The sequence below is a fragment of the Crocodylus siamensis genome, chromosome 6 (genome assembly GCF_052110815.1).
Source record: "Crocodylus siamensis isolate JL-2025a chromosome 6, ASM5211081v1, whole genome shotgun sequence".
In the NCBI taxonomy this organism is placed as follows: Eukaryota; Metazoa; Chordata; order Crocodylia; family Crocodylidae; genus Crocodylus; species Crocodylus siamensis.
Window position 1 is genome coordinate 95,759,511 of NC_143400.1, and position 21,846 is coordinate 95,781,356.

At 49.0% G+C, this 21,846-nt stretch overlaps 1 protein-coding gene and 1 long non-coding RNA gene across 8 annotated transcripts in view; one reads left to right on the forward strand and one right to left on the reverse strand.

The window, feature by feature from the left end:
- Positions 1-16,681, forward strand: part of LPP (LIM domain containing preferred translocation partner in lipoma) — a 423,011-nt gene extending 406,330 nt beyond the window's left edge. For all 7 annotated transcript variants that reach the window (XM_090050830.1, XM_090050829.1, XM_090050835.1 and 4 more), the window contains 2 exons: positions 737-857; positions 2,296-16,681. In XM_090050830.1, the coding sequence (XP_089906956.1) occupies positions 737-857; positions 2,296-2,424 (250 nt within the window). In that variant the 3' untranslated portion in view covers positions 2,425-16,681. The remainder of the gene's footprint in view (positions 1-736; positions 858-2,295) is intronic.
- Positions 16,440-19,395, reverse strand: LOC149863260 (uncharacterized). The gene is made up of 2 exons (XR_016442872.1): positions 19,189-19,395; positions 16,440-18,917 (listed from the first exon to the last, which is right to left on the reverse strand). It is a non-coding gene; the product is annotated as an uncharacterized LOC149863260 (long non-coding RNA).
- Positions 19,396-21,846: the final 2,451 nt, after the last annotated feature.

Below are 21,846 nucleotides of genomic sequence, written 5' to 3' on the forward strand. Positions count from 1 at the left end.
CCTGAGACTTGCGCCATTGCTTCCCCTAACCTCATTTTTATCCACGTTGCCCTGGCCGTTTATTTAACTCTGGACTCGTGTCTCCATCCCTTGGTGAATGTAGTTGAAAGTCCTCCTCACTATGTTAGCAAGCAGAATATGTTCTCCAGGTAGTCTCTGAAGTCTTCTGCAGTGTGCTGTAGGCCCTCAAAACCATCCTCAAGGCATCCTGTTCAAGGAGGCAGCTCTGCTTGCAGATGCAGTATATATGCTGTGCCAGAGCTTATTGGTTGTGTCTGACTTTCTGATGCACATGACATGCTTAAGTGAGCGTGATCAGCTTTACAACTGTGTCAACACAGAATAGATGGATGACATGAACCCCTACGTTGTTGCAGCTTAATTGGATCCAACGTAGAATCAGAGATGAAACTATAGCGGTATAATTTGCATTGGTGCAAGTGCCGTGTGTCTGCAGCTGTGCCGAGGTAACTCTGCTGTAAGCAAGCAGGATGTCACTTCTTGCCTTGCCACCTGGCAGGGAGAAGCTGTAACATTGCCTTCTGCAAGCAGCTGCCCCCGGATAGGTGCCTGTCTGTCTGCTCCACCTCCTGGGTTAATGTACAGCTCTATGCAAAACCAGTATAAAGCAAACCAGTGTGCGAGTGGGTTGCGTGTCCAAGCCTTTAAAAGGAATATGAGTTTGCACTTAGGAATATGACTTTGGGATGACTCAAAATATGCCTGTTTTCATCAGGAAATTTGCACCGAGATGTTCTGTGTGTAAGGAGCCCATCATGCCGGCTCCGGGTCAAGAGGAGACTGTCCGCATTGTGGCCTTGGATCGCGACTTCCATGTTCATTGCTACCGGTGTGAGGTGAGTATTCAGACCACATCCAAGGAGAAAAAGCTATGGTGGGTTATTCCGTGATGGCAGAAATGCCCTTGTGTGCCAGGCAAAATGGGCTCGTTTGTGCGATCGCCTTGGCTTCACATCCAGGTTGCTCCCTCGACTTCACCGAAAGCTCTTCTCAATTTACGCACACCCAGAGAAGAGGGTCAGGCCCTCTGTTCATGAGCATGTCCTTGTGCTAGGAAGAGAGTATGACCCTGTAATGAGATGGTAAGTTCTGAGCACACGATAGATTGTGAGTTGAAAGTTTCTTCTATTAAAATCAGGGTTAACACCTGTCAGTTTGGGCACAAGCAGGTGAAAAATCGTAAGTTAAAAAATACCCAGGAAATCAACACAGCAGTGACCTACATAGGGCAAGGTGACATGGGGAGTTGCCCCTGGAGATGATCTGAAGGTGGAGGGGGGCAGAAAATAATGGCTGTTGTCACCGCCACACAAAGGTTAAAAAGAAACACCAGTGGCATGGTGGCAACCAGGAGCCAGCATAGCCCCCGAGTATGGCAGCTGCCCTGGGCACCCTGCCGCATCTTTTCTGCAGCTCGGGTGCTGCTTCCCCGTTGAATGTCCTTGCCCCCTTCTCTTCCTGTTATCTGTGACTTAGGCCAGCTGTTGAGGCCCACGTGTGTCGAAGCCGTGCTTCGGTATTGCAATGCCTGCCTCATTTAGGAGTGCATCCACCCCTCAGAGCCACTGGGACACAGGCTCCAGGTGCCTAACCCGTGGTTGAAAGCAAGGCACAGGCTCCTAAATCATGTAGACACTGCAGTGCTGAGCAGCGCCTCGATCTCTACATGCCTCAATCCTCCATCTGCAAAACACAAGAGGGTTAATGGGCTCTCTCTTTTCTTCTTCCCTTTCCTGTCTTGTGTGCCCAGGCTGTCAGGTCTCTGATGCAGGGCCTGGGTTTCCCTGTGGGTAGACACAGCCCCAGCCCAGAGGGCTCCAGTAGTGATGTTAGTACGGCTAGCACATGGCTTAGCTCCTATCTGCTCCGTTGCTTTATGGAGTCGTGTCTTCCAGAGACCCATAGTCTGGGATATTAGCAGCAGACTTGCTTTCTGAGCCATGCTGCCTTTTTTTATTATTATTATTATTCCTGTTTCCTTTAACCAACACTCCTGCAACTTGGATGTTTCCTGCAGCATTGCAAACTTTCCTCTTCCTCAGAGCTGGGAAAGGAACAACCACGTTGTATTTGCAATGGGGTTGCATGTAGCAGAGAGCTGGGAGCCCCATCACTGTGGTACATCAAGGGAGACGTGTGCACCTCAGCTGAGTGCTTCACACTGCCTGGGGCTGCATTTTTGGAGCAGCAGGGATAGGAGTGGGTTAAGAGGGTGCTTTTGGCTTATTTCAGTCTCCCACCATTCATTTCTTTCGGCTTTTGTCTGTGCTGCAGGACTGTGGCGGCCTCCTGTCTGAAGGGGACAACCAGGGCTGTTACCCTCTGGATGGACACATCCTTTGCAAGACCTGCAACTCTGCTCGGATCCAGGCACTTACTGCCAAGGCCAGCACTGACCTCTGAGCCCCCACTGCGACACTCCCGATTTGTCTGCTGGGGAATTGCACAAGCATTGCTTTTAGCCTGACTCCTTTCCAACCTAATTCTCGATTGAAAAGGTAAAACTGGAAGGCCTTGGACCAAGAGGGCTAGTTGCTAAGTGGGGTTCTCCCGAACCTCCAAATGATTCATATTGCCTGAGATAAAGCTGAAACTGTTGGGTTTGATTCTTCTCTTACATGTGTGACAGTCTGATCCAGTTCTTGCTGGAAGCGCTGAGTTGTTTTGCATCGATTTTAATGAGACTGGGAGTGAATTCTCTCAATTAGAGCTTGCTCCATAGTAACAGACTGCATGCACGTGAGACGAGAAGCCGTGTCTCAATACGGCCTACACAGTGCTGACCCCGCAGAGCTTTCACGTACGTGTGGCTTGTAGGGGGACCCACAGTTGAACTCTCCACCTCTCCCTCATGTCCACGCTTGTCTCCATTCCCTTCCAGTTTAATACCCTTTTCCTTTTTTTTTATAAAATCATAGTTTACTCTTGCTTAAATGTATTCAGTAACAATACTTCCAACTCAGATGCTTAAGCATGTCTGTATGAGCAATGGCTGAAAGATCTCAGCTTGCACATATGCTCACCCATACACATGTTGGTTTACTAGAGATCGGGAGCCAATTATGTACTTTGAGAAGCGATGGTGATTACGTTTGGGTCTGAAAAGGTTCAGAAGAAACCCCACATGGTTACAGTGATGCTGACTAATAATCATCAACAGCCGTGAGCGATGCTCAAAAAACCTTAAGCCAGCCATTGATCAGTGCAGTGGTATAGAAACCCAATGGATGGGCAGGGGTTGTTTCCAGACAGGTAAAGTCATGCCATTTTGATCCACCCTCTGCTGACACCAATGGAAAGATTCCCATTGACTTTAATGGGCGTTGAATCAGACCTTAAAATTGGAGGGGGCTTTCCAGGTCGATCGCAACATACTTGAACAGGAATTACAGTACGGGGCACTATTCAATTCTGGGCCCTTTCCAAAGAACTGACCCAGTTCTTTCTCCATCTTGAGAGTCCCGCAGGGGCATTTTTGCTGCCAAACAGGAAACGAGGGACGTGGTTCTGCTTGCCTTTGCTTTTTGTTTCATTCCAATCATTTTTTTCTTCCCAGTGAAGAAATGTCATTTCACAGGAACGGCGGAGTGATTGGCGTTCCAGGCAAAAGGGACACGTTATCCTCTCTTCCAGGAGTTAAAAATTAAGACCAAGGTCAGCGAACACCTGGGCATGGGCAACTCTAGGAGGTTTGCCTTGTTTTGTTGTTTTTGTTAATTAAGAAAGACATTATAAATCTGCAGCTCGTTTTGCGAGAGCTTTAATACTCTTGTTTACGAAACCTCTAATAACTAAGGTGCAAATTACAGAACGAAGGAGCAATTTTCATATCAATGAATTGACATTAATGTCTTATTTGCAGATGTAATCAAAGAGACTACCTTTCTGTGCACTTACCAAATTACAAGCTGGAATCAAAGCCATTTAGGGGTGATTGACCATATTAATAACGAACTGGTGGATTTGACTATTAAGTTTTATGAGGTTTTTTTCTCTGGTGCACACACTAATAGAAATGGAAAATACAGTGCTTTCCTTTTTAGCACAAAAGCCCAACATAATTATAATCTCCCACCTATGGATGGGATGAATGGATGCAAAGCATGGGATAAGATGGAAAATTGACTCTGACTGTAACTCCTGGAATTGGTATCTTCCTTTCCAGTCTGCAAAGTCCCATTGCATGTCACAGTGAACAACTCCATGTCCATCGTTATCAAGCCATTGTACTGAATTAGAGAATTGAGGTCTGATTCTCCTGTCCCTTAGAGCAGATATGCGCTGGGCAAACTCCATTGGCTTTGCCTTAATTGGCCCCATGGCGACCTGTGGGATGTTTGATCCGCGGAAAGGAATTTTTCTCCTGTACAGATTTCCTGGCAGGGCATTGACTGTGCAAAAGCATCTCGTCTTCATGTCAAAATTTCACACCCAGCTTTCACGAATGTTAGCAGTCGTATGCAGTCAATTAGTCTTCACTTGTCTCAGCACTTTTTTTAATAGGTTGCATTTGGGCTTCTCACCACTGGCGGTGGCAACTCAGGTCATGTTGAGCTCGCTCATGTTACATGCAAAAGAACATTAAATAAGGTCTGTTTGAATGATCTCTGCCCAAACGTGGAAGTTCAGCCCGCCGACGGTGCCTTCCTTTTCATCACACATCTCATCATGCTCATGCCTGGGTCGTGGGTTCCTTAGCGCCTCCTCTCTGAAGCACGACGGGAGTGTGATGTCTGCCATAGAGGAAGTCATGGACCAGGTGGCAAATCTAGCTCTGAACTTCCATGTCCTGGCAGGTTTAAATTGGATAGTTGCTGCATCTTTATAGCTCCAAATCACATATTAGAAGGCAATGAAAAACAGCTGCTGTATCTACGAGGCAGGAACGTGATGTGGCTTGAGATCGGGGCTGCGGGGTTCTCCTGATAACCGCAGACTAGATTTTGGCCAAGTCACATGCCAGTAACCTCTCCCTGCGCAACTGGACTTAATCATGCAACCCGACTTCCCACGTGGTGTGATTTTAATTCGTTATAGAATGGCCCAAGTGGCAGAATCCAGATCCAGATCCTCTCTTTCCAAAATATCTGCCCGTGTCTGGATTTCAGGTTTTAAATTAGGTCGTTCAAGAACCAAGAATAAGCCTGGACTCCCTGCTCTGAACCTCCAAGCAGGTGGGAGCATTGCAAAAAGGGTGTAGGGGGCACTTCGACCAGTCTCCTCGAGAGGTCTCTGGATCGGAGGTGCTCAAAAGGGCGTGAGTGTTGCTCTTCTTCCGTGAACAGCAGCTGTTTTTCAGACTTAAACTATCCAAGCAAAACTCTTCTTTGTTTTTTTTCTAAATAACTCTCAGAACCAGTGACCCATTTGAGTGAGTGAGTGAATGCTTAGAATAGTTTTTTGTTTTAAATGCATTTGTTTGTGGTGTCTAAATTTGCAATGACCATGTTCTGGAATGAGAATGTTATATGCGTGACATAGGGGCTGTCATCACTTATCCGCATTTCCGCCCTGTTCGACCAGGGTCTAAAGCGAACGTGCCGATGGGCCGTTGCGGCACGTTCGTGCACTGCCCAAGCATTGCTTCGTCACAATCTTGAGCTTGTATTTATTATGTATCCTCAGTTATCTCTTTCCAAAGAAAAAGCCTTGATGCCAAAGAGACCTCGTTCTTTGAAGGTCCCCTTCAAGTCCTGATATCAAGTCATATCATCTCCCGAGGGCAGTAATGCTCCAAAACTTCCCTTTTACAAGGAGTTCAAAAATTACCCAGACCTTTTTCCTTGGAGGCTCTTTGGCTTTTCTAGCATGCCTTAGAAAATGGAGCCTGATCTAGTTTCATATTGCCTGGGTGGGGATGTGAGACCCAGGATCAAGCCCAGATCCAGCAAAGTATTTAAGCCTGGGCTTAAACGTTTGTTTTAAGCGTGGGCTTAAATCTGTTCCTCAGTAGGACATACATTTAGGACATCAGATTTGGTTGCCTTGGTTACAGCCAAATCCCCTGGCACACCCCCAAAGTGAATTATAGTTTTGTTTTTTGTTAGCATGATGGCTTTTTATTGTCAGTTATTGTTTTATTTTAATCATTGCCTGAATGTTACCTTTTCAAGCAGAAGGCAACATCACAGCTTTAGCCTATCCGATAATGCACCTTTGTTTTTATATATATATATATATATATATATGTGTGTGTGTATATATATATATGTATATTTAAAATATTAATTTAGGGGTTTTTTTAGCATTGCTGCCAAACACTAGTCACCGTGACATCTAGCAGAGTGAAGTTTACCATTGAGCTGTAAGGCAGAGGCAAGACTTACAGGAAGTATTGGCCTTGTTTTGGTGCGTGGGGATGACTTGCACCCTAGTTCTTCTGCAGATATTGTGCCAGTATTGTACTTGCTCACAGATGAAGTCCATCGGTGGTTTGGAAAGGAGGCTGCCAACCTGGGCAAGCATAGTGATTCCTCACCTAGATGGAAAGGAGGATTAGGTCTTCTTGGAGATAATCCCCCAACAGCTAGTGGAGGCACAAAGGGCACAGCAGACTCCTCGTCGGAGTCCTCCCCGCCAAGAAGATCTCTCAGGAGAGCTCTTTGCTAGGACATCCAGTGCTTTGCTACTTCACGTCTATCTGAAGAGCTCAAAGGCTTTTTCTGCATTTTCAGTTGCATCTTGTTCCTATCCGTTGCTTGAATCCTGCCTTGGTTCATCCAGCAGCGCTGATCTTCTTTTATACAGCTGTCACAGCTGTCGGTCAGGACTGACAGGCAAAGGCATGCTGCCGATCGGCGCGGTGACACTCGAAATAGGAAACACGAGCCGTGTGCTGAGAGCTGATGGATGGCAGGGCACGAGGAGTGACGTGCAAACAGAGGTAGAGCGGGACGCAGCAAACACTACTTAACACCAGAGATGGTCACACTTTGACACTACACTTCTCTCGTTGTTAAAAGTTGGGGGCCTTTCCAACAACATTTGTGGGGGGAGAAATTGCGAATGCTAACAACGTGTTCTCTTTTGACAGTGTTTTCTGCAGCATTGTTTTATGATATTTGAATCAGATTTATTGAAATTTGCACTCGTGGTTTTTTTTAAATAGGTAGTAAGGGTTTTTTTTTTTCCCATTCTTCATTTTCTTCCTTGGTATTTTTGGGTGGTAAATGAAACAATTTGTAATGACTTGGATAACTTTTTATATGCGTTTCTGTAGGATCGGCACAAAAGAAGAATGGGAAATAACCCCTTCTTTGACCCCGTGACATTTCAGACAACATCTTTTCTTCGGTTTTGAAAGACTTGACTTCTGGAGGCCCCCATCTTCCTAGGGCAGTGATTCTCAACCAGGGTTTTGTGGTACACTGAGGTGCCTTGAGGTCCATTAAAGGGTGCTGCGGGGTACCGCAAGTTTTTAGGTGTGCAAACTTAATTCACAAAATCAACCCAGAGGTTTTACATAGAAGTTCACAGCGTTAAAACCCTTGTGGTCTTTCTGGGGTCTTTGCAATAGAAGAATTACAGTACTCTAGTATTTTTCCATAGTCCAAAAATCAGCAAAAACACGAAGCGGTGGCATTTTCCAAGGGGTGCCTTGAGTCCAATGAGGGGTGCCCCAAGTCTAAAAAAAGGTTGAGAATCGCTGTCCTAGTTGATTCAATCCAAATGATGTGGCTGTCTTGAGAAAAACAGTATTACTTCTTTTGGGAACAGTGTTGTCTCCAGTCTTCCAACCAGCCAACGAGCGTTTGGGAAGATGATGAGCGTGGCAATTGCTTTATCTTAAGGGGTGATGTAGATTATTGCAGCTGCTATCGGGAAACACTAACTGACCCTCAGAGCCTGGCTTCATCCCTTTGAGCCTGGGAAAGCCATTACTCCAAATACATTTCCAGAGATACCTCTATTCTTCCTTTCCATTTCAGTTCGAAGGTGCAATGATTGATGTGTCTGTCCAGGCCCTTAGTTTTGCATTGATGAACCATCAAGATAGCACCGCACCCCTTCCTTAGCCATTTGTGAAACTATCAAATCTATTTGGTGCTTCTCCATGCAATGGAAATGTGTATCCTAATCGAGGGCTCTTGGTGGACTTTTAACATAGAAGCTCTCAGATGTAACACTGACGTTCTCGGCTTTTTACAAGGAAAAACACTAATGAAAACTTTGCAATGGTTGGTTTAGGAATAGACCCACCTGCATGTCCACATTGCACAGTTTGGAGACGATGACTGATTTGACTTACAGTAGAGTAATTGGTGCTCTTCCTATTACACATGCCCTTTCTTCATTGCTACTCTCCATTGCTTTGGCATTATAAATAAGATACCCCCTCTGATTCTGTAGCTGAGTTAATAGGAGCAACTTTAAATGGTCTCTTTTTTTTATTTTTTTGGTTTTTATGCGGCTCTTCCCAATTATTTTGACATCTCAAGAAAAGGGGCCGAGAATGGTGATCTTTCCAGTGGTTAGAGTCCATGTTTGCAGCTCCGCCTCCGTCTCCCTCGCTCACCTCGGGTCAGTCGCACGGCCTTTTGCTCCTCTGTCTGAGTGTGTCCACGTGTGTAACGAAAGTACTTGCTGCTCAGACGTGGCGTGAGACTCAGCCAATACTTATAAGATTGCTTCAGCTCCTGAATCAAAGCAGCCCCATGCACCCATAGCATCAGAGGCAGGGGGTCCACGTGCCTGCCATGGGACTCTCAAAGGGAAATGATTATACTCGTTGCTTTTTAAATGATACTGAAATCATACCTTAAATCTTCCTTAAAATTTACCTTAAAAATCAGTCAACGTGAACCACAGAGGCTTAGGAAAGCAGGGACTTATCAGGGAGAATCCAATCAGATATTTGTTTTAAGGATGGAGGGTAGGAGTGTGTATGTGTGTGTGTATATATATGTGTGTGTGTGTGCGTGTATACACACACACACACACACATATATATACACACACACATATATATATATCCTTTCAAAACTTGAGATGTTTGTTGTTTTTCTCCTGTATGTATTTATTTAATATCTTCCTATCAATGGGGCAGCTGCAATTCTCATTTGGGAGAGATCGAGGGGTCTATCCGGTCTTGCGCGTGCAGTTTGTACCTGTTTTGTCTTCTTTCAAGAGATCACTGGCTTTTTTTTTGCATAATTAGATCTCTTCATATAGAGACCAGTCAATAAGAATCTTTTTTTAGTCCGCGAGTATTTTTTAATTAACCAAATCTCGGGTCGGAGGAAAAGTGCTGGGTTGTTGGGGGTTTTTTGCTATATATAAACACTGCGTTTCATTGAAAAGACACTATCAGCATCTCCCTATATATCTGTGTGGTCATTTTATTGCTGTTCTACATCCAAGACTAATGTTGAGCCAGATTGCAAAGGCAAACACTTGATGTGACCTAGTTCCTTTGAGCAGCAAGCATCTTTTGTCGGCTCAGCTCCTGCTTGTTTGTGTGGCTTTTTTAAATGCTGGATTGCAGACCGAGAGTTTCCTAAAGATGAAAATAAAATGGTGTTTGATGGGCAGGAAATTCGGGGGTCCCCAGCCTGGCGCGTTTTTCCCTTTGAATTCAGCCGTCGTAGCGTTTTAGGCTCGTGCCGGGACACACAGTCAGTTTGGCCAGTAGTCCGATTCATCCCATTGCTCCTAAGCGGCTGCATCCCGCAAAGCTTTTCAGCAGTCCTGGCTGCCTTCCCTTGCTCCCATTTGGTACATATTTGCACAATTGAACCGAGCTTTTCTTTCTGCGGGAGGTCAGATGGGATCGATACGAAACACTACATTTTCTAAACAAGCGGAGCCGTTGGAGCCACAGCGCTGGGGGCAGGACCGCGTTTTTCCGTGGCTGCTCCGCTCTGCCCGGCAATCCTGAGAGCGCCCGACCCTGGCTCGGGATGCAAAACCACAGCCCCTGCCTGGTAGCAAACTGCGTACTGGAACCCAGCTGCCCGGCTCCGGCGTCGCCCTTCCAGCCGCTTTCCCTCTTCCTTTGCACAAAGGGAAACTTTCCCAACCCGGGGCGTATATTTAGCCTTCCTCTTGCGTAATGCGCTGGCAGCGCTGGATGCTCCTCAGGATTCTTGCTGTAACCTCGGCGAGCCACGGATGAATGGCTTGTGTTTTGTTTTGTTTTGTTTTGGTTTGGTTTGGTTTTGATGAGATTAGACGTTGCATATTGATGAGTGAGCGTTTCAAAGGTCCGTGGGGCTTTGGTACATATTACAAATCTCTGAAGTTAATATTCGCCACGTTTTACATATTCAGAAGGAGCGCTCTGCATAAAATGGCTTTTGATATATGCCTACCGTGGGAGGGGGGTAGGTTTTGAGCAAACACTAGGGGGTTGTGGCTCAGCTGATTTTTGCTTTTAAAGCCTCTCTTTGTTCCCATGGATCAAAACCATCTTGAGATAAGCGGCCCTGGTGCGGCGGACAAACCAGGCTGGGCAGCGGTGCTGATCGTGGAGCCAGTCCCGGCTTCCGCTGGCTTTGGGCTTCACCGGGATTTTCTGAGGCTGGTGAGGGTCAAGCACCTGAATTAGGTACCATGTTTCCAGTGGGAGTCAAGGCACTTCCTTGCCCTGTCCTGTGGCATCTAGGGCCTGAAGCTGAGCTCCGTTCATACCATTGCAACGGCAGCAGACGCGGGCAGCTGTGAAGGCTGGCCTCGAGACGGTGGCTCTCTCGTGTCCGGAGGGACACGATGAGCACGCTTACTTTGTCCAGATGTTGGAGCCTAGCTGCAAAGTATGTCAGGGCACCCTTTTTGGGGTGGAAAGACTGTCAGGCAAATGCTTCTGCAGAGGCCCCAGTCCATGTCTCTATGGGGAGAAAGACGGGGCGAACACAGCCTGCAGATGCCCAGCCTTTCCAGCGCAGTGCTGGCCCTCCCAGTCTGCCTTCAGCTCGGCTTCCTGGATGCCACAAGACATAGGCTGCTTGTGGCATCCAGTTTTTCTTTTGCAAACACAACTCCTTCCTTCGAAGGGGCCATATGTCCAAGAAGAGTGGCCGGGCCTAGCTGGGGGGAGAAGGAGGGAGCTGCCTTGGTTTTGGGCTCACAAATGTCGCACATCCCTGGTGCTATCACCTTCTCGCTCCCTTGCACCTCTTGACAAAGGCGAGGTTTTAAATATTTGACAGCGAGGGCTTTTCGGCCAGGCGCCTTGAAAACCCTGCCAGATTGCCAGCAGAACAAGAGAGTTTAGGGTTCACCCTTCAGCGCACGCTTGCACGGTTTTGATTTGAAATGAGGTTGTCCCGCTTGGAAAAGTCCGGCCAAACGGGCGCTTTCCATTCTTGCAAAGGAAGAACAACTCCAGCCGGAGCAAACCTGTGCTCGTCACACCCGGGATGTCTCCACGGAGGGCTCCTGGAGCCCAACCACTCTCCATAATAAAGGGCAGAGCCCGCGATTGCAGCCTGCGCAGTGATCTTACCTCCCTGCTTTACGATTTACTAGGCAGCGCAGCGCTGGCTCCGGTCCATCCGTTGGCTGCTGCTTGTTTGGTCAGGAAGGGAGGCCTGAAGATGAAGGAACTACAGCTGGGGGAGTTTTCCTCTTTCTCGGGCATCGGCGTGGTTTGAGGCTTGCAGCACAGCAGACGGGGAACGGGAGAAAGCGTTACCAGCCCTGCACAGGAGAGCGCGGGCTGTGTGCCAGGCGTGGATTTTCGGAGATCTTGGAATGCGTGTAAGAATGAACTTTTGAATCCTTTTCAGGCCCTAACTAGCATGCTTTCCAGGGAGGGAGTTTACATACCAGCGTTTCACTGACGGCAGCAGTTTCTGGAGGGCTTGAACTTTTGGAGCTAAGATTGCAGCCTGCATGGTTGCAAAGAGGGCTGTTGTCCAGAGCCACGGGCAGCGCACGCATGGAAGGGGAAATACAAGTCGGGGTAACTTCAGCAAAGTTAGAGTAGTAGCAAGCAACGGTGAGCAAGACTGGGATCAATTGTGAGCTCTTCGTGCCACCCGTTCACCTCCGTGACCCTGAAAGCTGCCGGCGACTAAGCAAGACTGTACCCTGAAGATCCAGCCAAAGGAGGCGTTGACTCTGAAACCTAACGATGACCCCGTGATTTTAATGTAGTTGAATCTGAACTAATTGTTCTGGCAGAAAGCTCCCAGCTCTTCTGGGAAGTGGACTAGAGTTTGGAAACACGGTTTAAATGACAAGAGAGTACTCCTTATATATTAAATTGCAGCCCTGGGGCTGCCTTGGCTCGATGGGATGGTAAGTGTATGTAACAGTATATGCAAAAAAAACCGTTAACAACAAAGCAGCGATATTTGAAATGCCCCTGATGCTCGTATGCAAACCCAAAACCTTCCCTTCTTCTCAAGCTTGCACTATCACACCTTCCTTTTTATTTTTTTTAGTCTGACTTTGTAAAAAGCACAAAGATTTTTTTTTTTTTTTTTTTTAACTCTACTTCTAAGAAAGTCGATACTTAAAAGAGGGGTAAAATCTCCCTCTCAAACACTTGGGTTTTTCAGGCTTGGAAATAATTTCTACACCTGACCCACTTCCTGCAGCTGCCAAAAAAGAAAAGAGAACGCTATTTAAATTTCTCAGAGAACCATTTATCTCTGAAAATATGCCATAGCAATTTGAGGTGGGGGTGGAGACTTAGCTATTTATCTCCACAGCCTGATATTTCTCTTTATGTTTCTAACTGTCAAGGGAAAAGAAAGGAGTAGGAAGCTATTCTTGGGCTATTATTGATGTATTATGTTGCCATTATGTAGGATGTCTGCTTTCCTATACACTGAAGGACGTTAATAATAGCCCTCTTTCTCCCAGTCCCTCTTTGGGAAGATATGGATACAACCTGAGCCCCACTGCCCTTTTCAGTACATAGCTATTTTTTCAATAATCATTTCTATACTAGTTTTGGGAGCAGGGCACATCAAGCTGAGCGAGATGGGGCGTCTCCCCAGCTCTTCCACCCGCCTGCTTTCTATTTCAGGTGAACCGCGTACCTGTTCCCCGCCTGATCCTTCCTGTTTTAGACTGTAAATGCTTTTCTCGCTCTGTACGAGGCCTCATGCAAGGGGACCTTGTGTCTGAAAGGGGCCGCGGTGCTGCTGCAGAAGGGGGGGGAAACCCCCCCATCCATTTGGTCTCACGTTAAAAATAGGCAGTCCTGCTTGGGGAAACGACTAGGAATCTGACACCGCTGCATTTAAACTAGCATAAATTCCTGAAACGTCACACTTCCAGGGATGCGGGGCTTGCATTTAATAGGCCAGATGGATTAGCAGCGCACGTGGCCAACAGGTTTAACATAATACCAGCGCTCGGGGTCTCCTGAAGCATCGGAAGACCAATGTCAGCAACACAAGGCGGTAACGAAGGCCGTGAAGCTGCCTTCAAGCAGAAGGTGGAAGTGCACAATGCAAGGGAAGAGCACAGGACAGAAGCTAAGGGATGTAACCGGCCTGATGGATATGGAGCCCCCACCTCCGTTTTGCAGGAGAACCGCGTGCAAACTCGTGAGAGTTTCTGAAAATCAGGCCCACGTCTGCTCAGTCCTTTTGTTATCATTACTCGTCTCGCGGTCGTGCTGCGCCGAGCCCTGTATAAAGGCTGGGGGTGTCCGTGCTCCCCGTGGAGAGATACCGGAGCCAGCTCCGATTGCACAAAGCAAGCAACACCCTGTTGCATCCACGGACTGACACGACCGTGTCACCCCCGGGGCCTGGACTGACGCAACCGTCCTCCGAGACCTGAGCTACCTGGGTTCCCTACACATGATGGATGCTCAGGGTCCTTACCTTGAAGAGGGGGCGGAGGCAATCGTTTCAGATGCATCGACTTTGAAGTCTGGGTTGCACCTATTTCCAGTCCCAAACAGGAATTCAAGTGGGTTGTGCTGCTTCATTTGGGAAGCAGCTTGCATCTGGAAGAGGAAGAGGCACACCGCACGGGTGCAGCTTCTCTTTGGTTTTTTGGGGGTTTTTTTTTCTTGATGCCTGCTCCTAAAACAAGAATGAGAAAAATGCTGTGGTCTGCAACAAGGAGCTGAAGCCAAAGTCAGATAAGTCCTGTGCAAACAGCATATCATTTTGGCAGCCGTAGCTGGAGGATCTTCTGTGGTTTCTGCAGATGGGCAGCGTAGCTCTGGGAGAAGGGAAGGACCCACTCCTGAGGCCGCTCCATCGCGCTCTCCATGCAGAGTGGGCCTGGCAGTCTGGTGTCTGGTGCTTTGCCGGTGCTCTCGTTTAGTTTTACTTCTTACGTCTACAGCAGGCCTTCAGAGCACAATCCTGTTGCTAGAAACGTGCATTTTCTCTCGACTGCTAATCCTGGGATTATGTGCAATGATGATGGGAGAGCAAGAATTCTTCGTAATTAGGCCACCTTTGCCATGGTGCTAATTTGCCATGCAGATGGCAGCATGGTATAAATCAGGGGTGTCAAAGATGCAGCCTGCAGGCCGGATCCACCCTTGAACTTGATTGGCAGGCCACTTCTGGCAGGCACTCTGGACCAGCCTCATATGGGCACCGTGTGCGATGCTATCCGGGACCAGTGCGCGTCGCAGGAACTGGGTCCTGCATGCTGGGGGAAGTGGGAGAGGGGTGTTTCTGGGCCTGATCCAGCTCACAGAGTCAGCCACACCACTCTTCCTGCCCATGGGGTGAGATGGTTTCCCAGAGAGGTGGTGGCATCTCCATTCTTGGAGGTGTTGAAGACCCAGCTAGACAAAGCCTTGTCTGGGATGATGGACTTGGGGCTGGTCCTGCTTGGAGCAGGGGGTGGACTACGTGTGAGCTCCTTTCCAACCTGAATTTTCTATGATTGGATGAGTTTGACACCCCTGGTATAAATAGGAAACAGTTTGCACTGAAATGCACAAGCAGAGGTTATGGTTCCCAATGATGTACGTTGAGATTGCCCACCTTGTTTTTAAAAAAAGAAACCTGGCACTTTCTGCTCCACCCCACGCCTTACTGACCGCTCTGGAAGGGCAGGGACCCCCTTCAGATTTGGCCTTTGGACAGTCACAGACTCTTCCGTGAGTCTGATCCAGGTCTGTAACCCGTCTCTGTCCAGTCCGCGGTATCCGTAATGTGCCTTGGAGCCATAGCTGCTAAGCACCCGAGATGCATCTTAGCCAGCGTGGTCAGAAGCTCGTAGCAGGAACGTCCCTCTTGGACATTGCTCTTTTCACTAAGTGCCTGTTCTGAAAGCCATAACCCTTCAGGTTTTCGCTGCATTCGAGGGAAATAAGTATGCAGCAGGGAGGAGAACCACCAGTGCGGGGCCAGGCAACAGCAAGGTTGTATGGCAGAAATCTGTTCTCCTTTGGGATGCCTCGCACACATCGACTGGCCTTGCACACACAGGTGCCGTGTGGATCTCCCTGGGGGCTGGTGATGGACCCAAAGCCCATCCACCCTGGCTCCTGGCTAGCGGTCAACTCCGCAAGACTCCTGCAGATCTTCCTCCGTCAGAGCAAGCAGCAGAGAGGGCGAGCACCTCAGGAGCTTGTGTCTTAAGGCTGGGTTTAACCATCAGGCGAGTCCCGGTCCGTGGGTGTCAGGCCCGGTGCTGTGTCTTCAGCCCGGAGCTCTGCCTGGCTCCCTCAGACGGTCTCCAAAATTGCATTCCCCTGGCCCTGCTGCCCTGCCAAAGCCTGGCCCTGCCACCTCTCTCCCTCCTGCCAACGTGGGTGCACGTTCATTTGCAGCCAATTCTCACGCACGGGTCAGGCTGGATTTCGGCTCTCTCGTGCCGGTTGCTCTCGGTCTCTGGGCAGAGGGCCGTGCTGCGCTCGCTCCGGTCCTGCTGGGAGCAGGGACGGGTGGTTTTCCTGCACAGAGGTCCTTAGCAGGGAGGACAGCGCCTTTGCTTTGCATGCCAAAGACGAGCTCCACGGCAGGGTGGAGGAGGGACGTCTGCTGTCGGACACGCCGCGCCTTTGAATCCTGTTGAAGGTGGGTTGAGGGCTCAGGATTGCTCCGAACTCGTGGGCACTGGAGAGTGCCCCTTGCATACCTACGAGGGGCCTGATCCTGCCACGGAGGTCTTGCCCAGTCCCACAAGGGGCTAAGGGCACCCTCACCTCCGGTTGAACTGGTCAGCGCCCATGCTCTCTTCCCCCCGACTTTGTGGAGTTGAAGGTGCTCAGTAGCTAGCCGCACGGACCCGTCAGGCCAAATATGAAGTTTACTCTCTGGTAACTTGTGCACATGGATTTCCAAATCCCGTATTCACCTTGATGCTGAGGGCAAGTCCAGCACCTCCACGTTTTCTGTATTTATAAATATGCAAAGAGATATATTTTTGTTCTCAGCTAGTTACCTCTCCTAACCCGCCTATTTCAGAGCAGCCGGCATATATTTTTTATTCAACACGTGAAATGACTTTTTTACACTAAGAGAATGAAAGCAGATAGAAGCATGTGTTTTTCTGTATTTTTATTACGCATTATCCAGTTATATTGAGATGTATTTTCCTCTTTGCTCTGCTCTTTCCGTTGTTATCCTTACTTTATCAGTTACGCTTTTCTAATGTTTTGTAAGGGAAAATAAATATGCAAACTTGCCAGATGCCTTTCCCCCCACCCCCTCTCCTTTGCAGAAGAAGTATCACAAATGCTTTTTATTACATTTTACCAATCCAATAAACTCCTTTATAAATTTCATTTTTGTTTGCTAGTGTGTGAAATTGTTTTCTTTTTTTTTTTTTCGAGACGAGCGGTATTTACCTTCTCCCAGCTTCCACTTGCAGTTACGGTTCCTTCCTCCTCTCTGCCTTCCTCCTTTGTCTTCCTCATCCTCCTCTTTTTCTTCCTCCTCTCTGTTCCTTCCTCCTCTTCCTCCTCACTGTCTCTCTTAGCTGCAATCTTTCCCCATCCCGGTTTTATTGGAGCAAGAGGGATTGATAAAACATCCCAGGCCAGGTTTAAGGCCAGAAGTGCACTAACCCTGGTCCTTAAAAAGCACTTTGTTTTGGCTGAGTCCCCCATGCCTGATCCATGAGATAACTCGGTGTGTGCTTCATGCAGATTTGCTAACTCCCTATCAACACATCCACCCGGCGCTGAACTATATTCGGATGGACCACGCCGACCTTGGAGCTGAGCCTCTTGCTTGGTGGTAGGCGAACATGAGCACGGCGTGTACGCCCATTCACGAGCCTCTTGAGAGCGGTCAAAGCACGTCTCAGCCCAGGTGCAACAGTCAGGACTGGTTTAAAAATAACAATATGTAGATTCATAGCCATAGATATGTAGAAATCCGGAGATCCTAATTGCCTTCACGCCCAGGTTGTGTTTCCGGGTGGTTTTCTCCATGACCCCAAGGGCTAGCAAGTCACCGTGGTGCAAGAGGTTCAATCCCAGACCAGCTCCGCTCCCCAAGGGCCAAGGCAGTGGGCTTTAATGAAGGACCAGCGGCTTTCTTCAGGAAAAGCACGCGTTCTGCGCGGGGCCGGTCTGTGCGTGTTGCAGATGGTGTGTGGGGCTGGTCTGGGCACGCCACCTCTGAGCTGCCACGCTGCCCGTGGTACCAGGCTGACCTGGATCCAGCACATGGGGCTGGTGTGCAGACCCAGCCTGGCCTGAGGACCAGTTCGGCACCACTCATCCAGCCCGCAGGACCTGATAAACTCAACACCCCTCCTTTGCAACGCAAAGTGGTTTTTCTAATCTGGTGCTCATACATTCATCTGGTGCTGCACACACACGCGCACAGGAGAAGTGATCGCATGCATGCCCGGACACAAGGAGAAGTGATCTCTCGCACACAAGAAGCAATCGCTGTCTCTCACAGACATACACATACACCAAGAGAAGTGGTCTCTCATGCACACAAGAAGTGATCGCTGTCACACGCGCACCAGGGAAGTGATCTCTCATGCACACAAGAAGTGAGCGCTGTCACACGCGCACCAGGGGAAGTGATCTCTCATGCACACAAGAAGTGAGCGCTGTCACACGCGCACCAGGGGAAGTGATCTCTCATGCACACAAGTGAGCGCTGTCACACGCACACCAGGGGAAGTGATCTCTCATGCACACAAGAAGTGAGCGCTGTCACACACGCACCAGGGGAAGTGATCTCTCATGCACACAAGAAGTAATCGCTGTCACACGCGCACCAGGGGAAGTGATCTCTCATGCACACACACATACACAAGAAGTGATCTCTCGCACATGCATGCACTAGGAGAAGTGAGCACACACGAGGCAAAGTGATCTGACAACGCAAAGTGATCTCAAACACAAGGTGAAGTGATCACTTGTGCACACATACACAAGGAGAAGTGATCTCACACAGAAGTGATCACACACAAGACAAAGTGATCTGACACACACAAGACAATGATCACTCTCAGACCCACATACACACAAGGCAAAGTGATCACTCTCACACACACACACACACACGAAGTGATCACTCATGCTCACGCATACACAAAGGGAAGTGATCATACACACCCACACAAGAAGTGATCACTCGCATGCACGCACAAAAAGAAGTGGTCACTCATGCCCACACACACAGTGATCACTAATGCACACTCTGTCACACACACATATGCACACAAGTGACCTCACACTGACAGAGGAGAAGCGATCGCCTCGGCACAGGCGCTGGTGCTTCCCTTGCAGCCGCTCTCGAGCTGCCACCGGAGTCGTGTGAAGATGACACCAACGCTGCCTGTTTGGCCCATCTGAAAACCAGGTGCCGCCTCCACCCGAGGTTGGCCTCGTCGGCCTGGATCTTAACAGCATCCAAGCACCGCTTGCTACGTGGTTTGTCTCCGTGTGGCAGGAGTCGCAGGTTTCCGGCCCATCGTCACGCTAAGCTCCATCGGCATTGCCAAACCGTTGGAGAGATGCTTGTCGTGCCAGCGTGAGCTGCCCGCTTCTTGCCCTATGGGGACAGTTGGGGTTTTAAGCCTCAAGATGCCCATTTCATATTGCCACCCCCGTGTGAGCATCCAGCGGCTCTACAGAGCACGGCCAGCTCTGCTGTGTCTCTCCTTTCTCCCAAGCCTTTGCAGAGATGGGCCTGAGACAAAACAGACTGGGAGAAACTTGGAGCAGGTTGCAAGTGGAATTGGGGCTGCTATTACTACTGATGCCTGCCGACGGCAGCCAAAGGCTCCTGCAAGAGCTCTGGCTGTGCTTGGTGCTGTACATACCTCCAACAGGAAGGTGATCTCTGCCCCTGGGAACTATGTGCAGTACATCCTGGGGTAGAGAAGGTGACCCTGCTGTTGCAGCAGCATGTGTTTTGGGGCTAAACGCAGGGCTTGCCGACTCCAAATTCACATTAAAATGCAAGAAGAGAGGCAGCCAAGGAGCGACCGGAAACTCGGCCGCGATGTCCCCAGAGGAGCCGCCGGACAAACGACACCACTTCTGCAAGGTAAGGAGAAAGAAAATGGTCTGAATCATCCGGCAGCAGAAAGGACAGCCTTTGTATCTCGCAATATTGTTGAAGCTGGCCAGAAACTGCCGCCGTTAAGTATAAATATAAAGACGCTGCTAAATCATCACTATTCCAGCAACTAATTAAGGGGTAATGCTTGTGGTGAAGGAGTATATGAGGCAATAAACGGCTTTGGCGGCTGATTAAATGCTGGCGCTGAGGCATTTAATTACAGCAAAAGCCAATTACCATGAGCGTACTCCACCACCGCTGACATTATTCCTGCTATATGACACAGGGAAGAGGAGGCAATAAACTGTGGCCAGGAAATAGATGAGTCGAGTACATGGTTTTCTAGCCTTGTAGGAAGCCTTTGGTGCCCCATGCTGGGCTTCCCATTTGGACAGGGGCCCAGGTGGGATGAAGGATCGGTGATAAGCACAAGGGAAGATCCTGGCCGTGAACATTGCCTCTGCACCTGAGACTGAAGCAGCACACAGGGCTCGTTTAAGGGCCTGATAGAGATCATGCATGACCCCGTGCGAGAACGGTGATTTCAGGGCCCCACAATCACAGATGCTAGAGAAATGTCTATAACAGCTATGCTATGCTAGCAATCAGTGCTATAGAAAGCCTGGAGCAAAACGTAGCCCGTGCTGCATTCACAGGGCTGTCCATCCGTGTCTCTGTTCGTATTGCCCTTGCCTTGAAGAATATGCAATGCATTGCAAGGCGCCCTGCCTTTTTTCTCCGCTAAAGCACTATAAAGCTGGGGGCTTGCTTTTCAGAGGGGGCCGCGCATCTCCTTGGCTTCACCTGGCGTGCTCGGCACCTCTGAAGACACAGCCCTTGCTCTACAAACCAGAAGCGAGTTTTCCCCTTTGGAAGGAGTTTCCTCGAGAAATTCTCTCTTCGAAAATCCTTGGCAAGAAACCTTAGCCAGCCTTGGCATGCAAGCCTGCTTCACGCTGGCACTAGCAAGCCTCTTATTTAAATGTTGATGAGCTCTTTGCTGCCAGTTAGCAATGGGAAACGCAGTCTGTGTGTTAAACCGGAGCTGGGAATTACTTCCAAATACCAACATGTTTGTTAAACTTACTGCCCACCTCCTTCCTCCTTGGGGGAGGGAAACCTTCCCTCCCAGCTGGTTCTCCGCCAGGCCAGACAGAGTGGCTTTCGCAGAAATGCCTCCACGGGAATGACCACGGAGACCTCCAGAGGTGGCACTTGGCCACTGATGGAGACCTGGGAACGCAGGAGGCTCCTGGGACAGGGTTGGGGTAGGAATTTGTCTTACCCCAATGGCTTGGGTCCAACATCTCCCCCCAAAGACACTACCGATGGCATCGTCTACTTCCAAGGAAGTTTCTTCCTGATTTAGCTAGGGATTATTGCAGAGGGATAGTCAACACTGGCCGTCTAAATGCCCAAGCCTTTCTGCAATCCTTGCTTTTGGTGCTTACAAGGAACAAAGGGCTCTTTAGGTTTCTTGCCTCTGTTGCACAAGTTGGTATTCCAGAGAGGTGGGGGAGTCTCCATCCTTGGAGGTGTTGAAGGCCCAGTTAGACAAAGCCTTGGCTGGGATGATGGAGTTGGGGCTGGTCCTGCTTGGAGCAGGGGGTTGGACTAGCTGTGACCTCTTCCAGCCCTCATTTTCCATGATGCTATGAATATCTTCTGACCTACATCGCCTCATGAGCAACCATGAGCCGTGTCATTGGTGACCCAGCCAGGAATAGCTGATGTATCACGGAGTTGCTTAATTTCCTAGAGGGCGTTTGATTCCTCTGAGGGCTACGGCTTTGAGGCAAAGAAAAGGACAGTGAGATTTGCACGATGCAGCACGGACGAGACCCGTCACGTCCCTTGCATTACGTGGGATGCTTTCTGAAACCCACGCTGGCTGCCGCAAAGGAGTGTGAGGATGCTTTTAACCATCACTCACTAGTTCCTGGGTGAATCCCATCTGAGCGTGCCTAACTGCCTGCTTTGAATGGACTGGGAAAGCCTTCTGTTTCTCCATGGAGGAGAGCTTCTAACCCCATTTCTAATGTCAGGTCTGAAGCAGTGTCTGCAAGGGCCTTAAAACCCACCTCGGACCATCTCAGTAGGGGCAGCTACAGAACAAGGAGCAATGGGCTCAAGTTGCAGCAAGGGAAGTTGAGGTTGGATATTAGGGAAAAAAATCTCCCTAGCAAGGTACTAAAGCACTGGAACAGGTGACCCAGAGAGGTGGTCCAGTCTACATCCTTGAAAGTGTTGAAGACCCGGGTAGACAAAGCCTTGGCTGGGATGATGGAGTTGGGGCTGGTCCTGCTTGGAGCAGGGGGGTGGACTGGATGTGACATCCCGAGATCCCTTCCCACCTTCATTTTCTGTGATTCTGTCACCTGAAGCTCTTCATTTTCAAGCCTGTCTCATAGTGGCG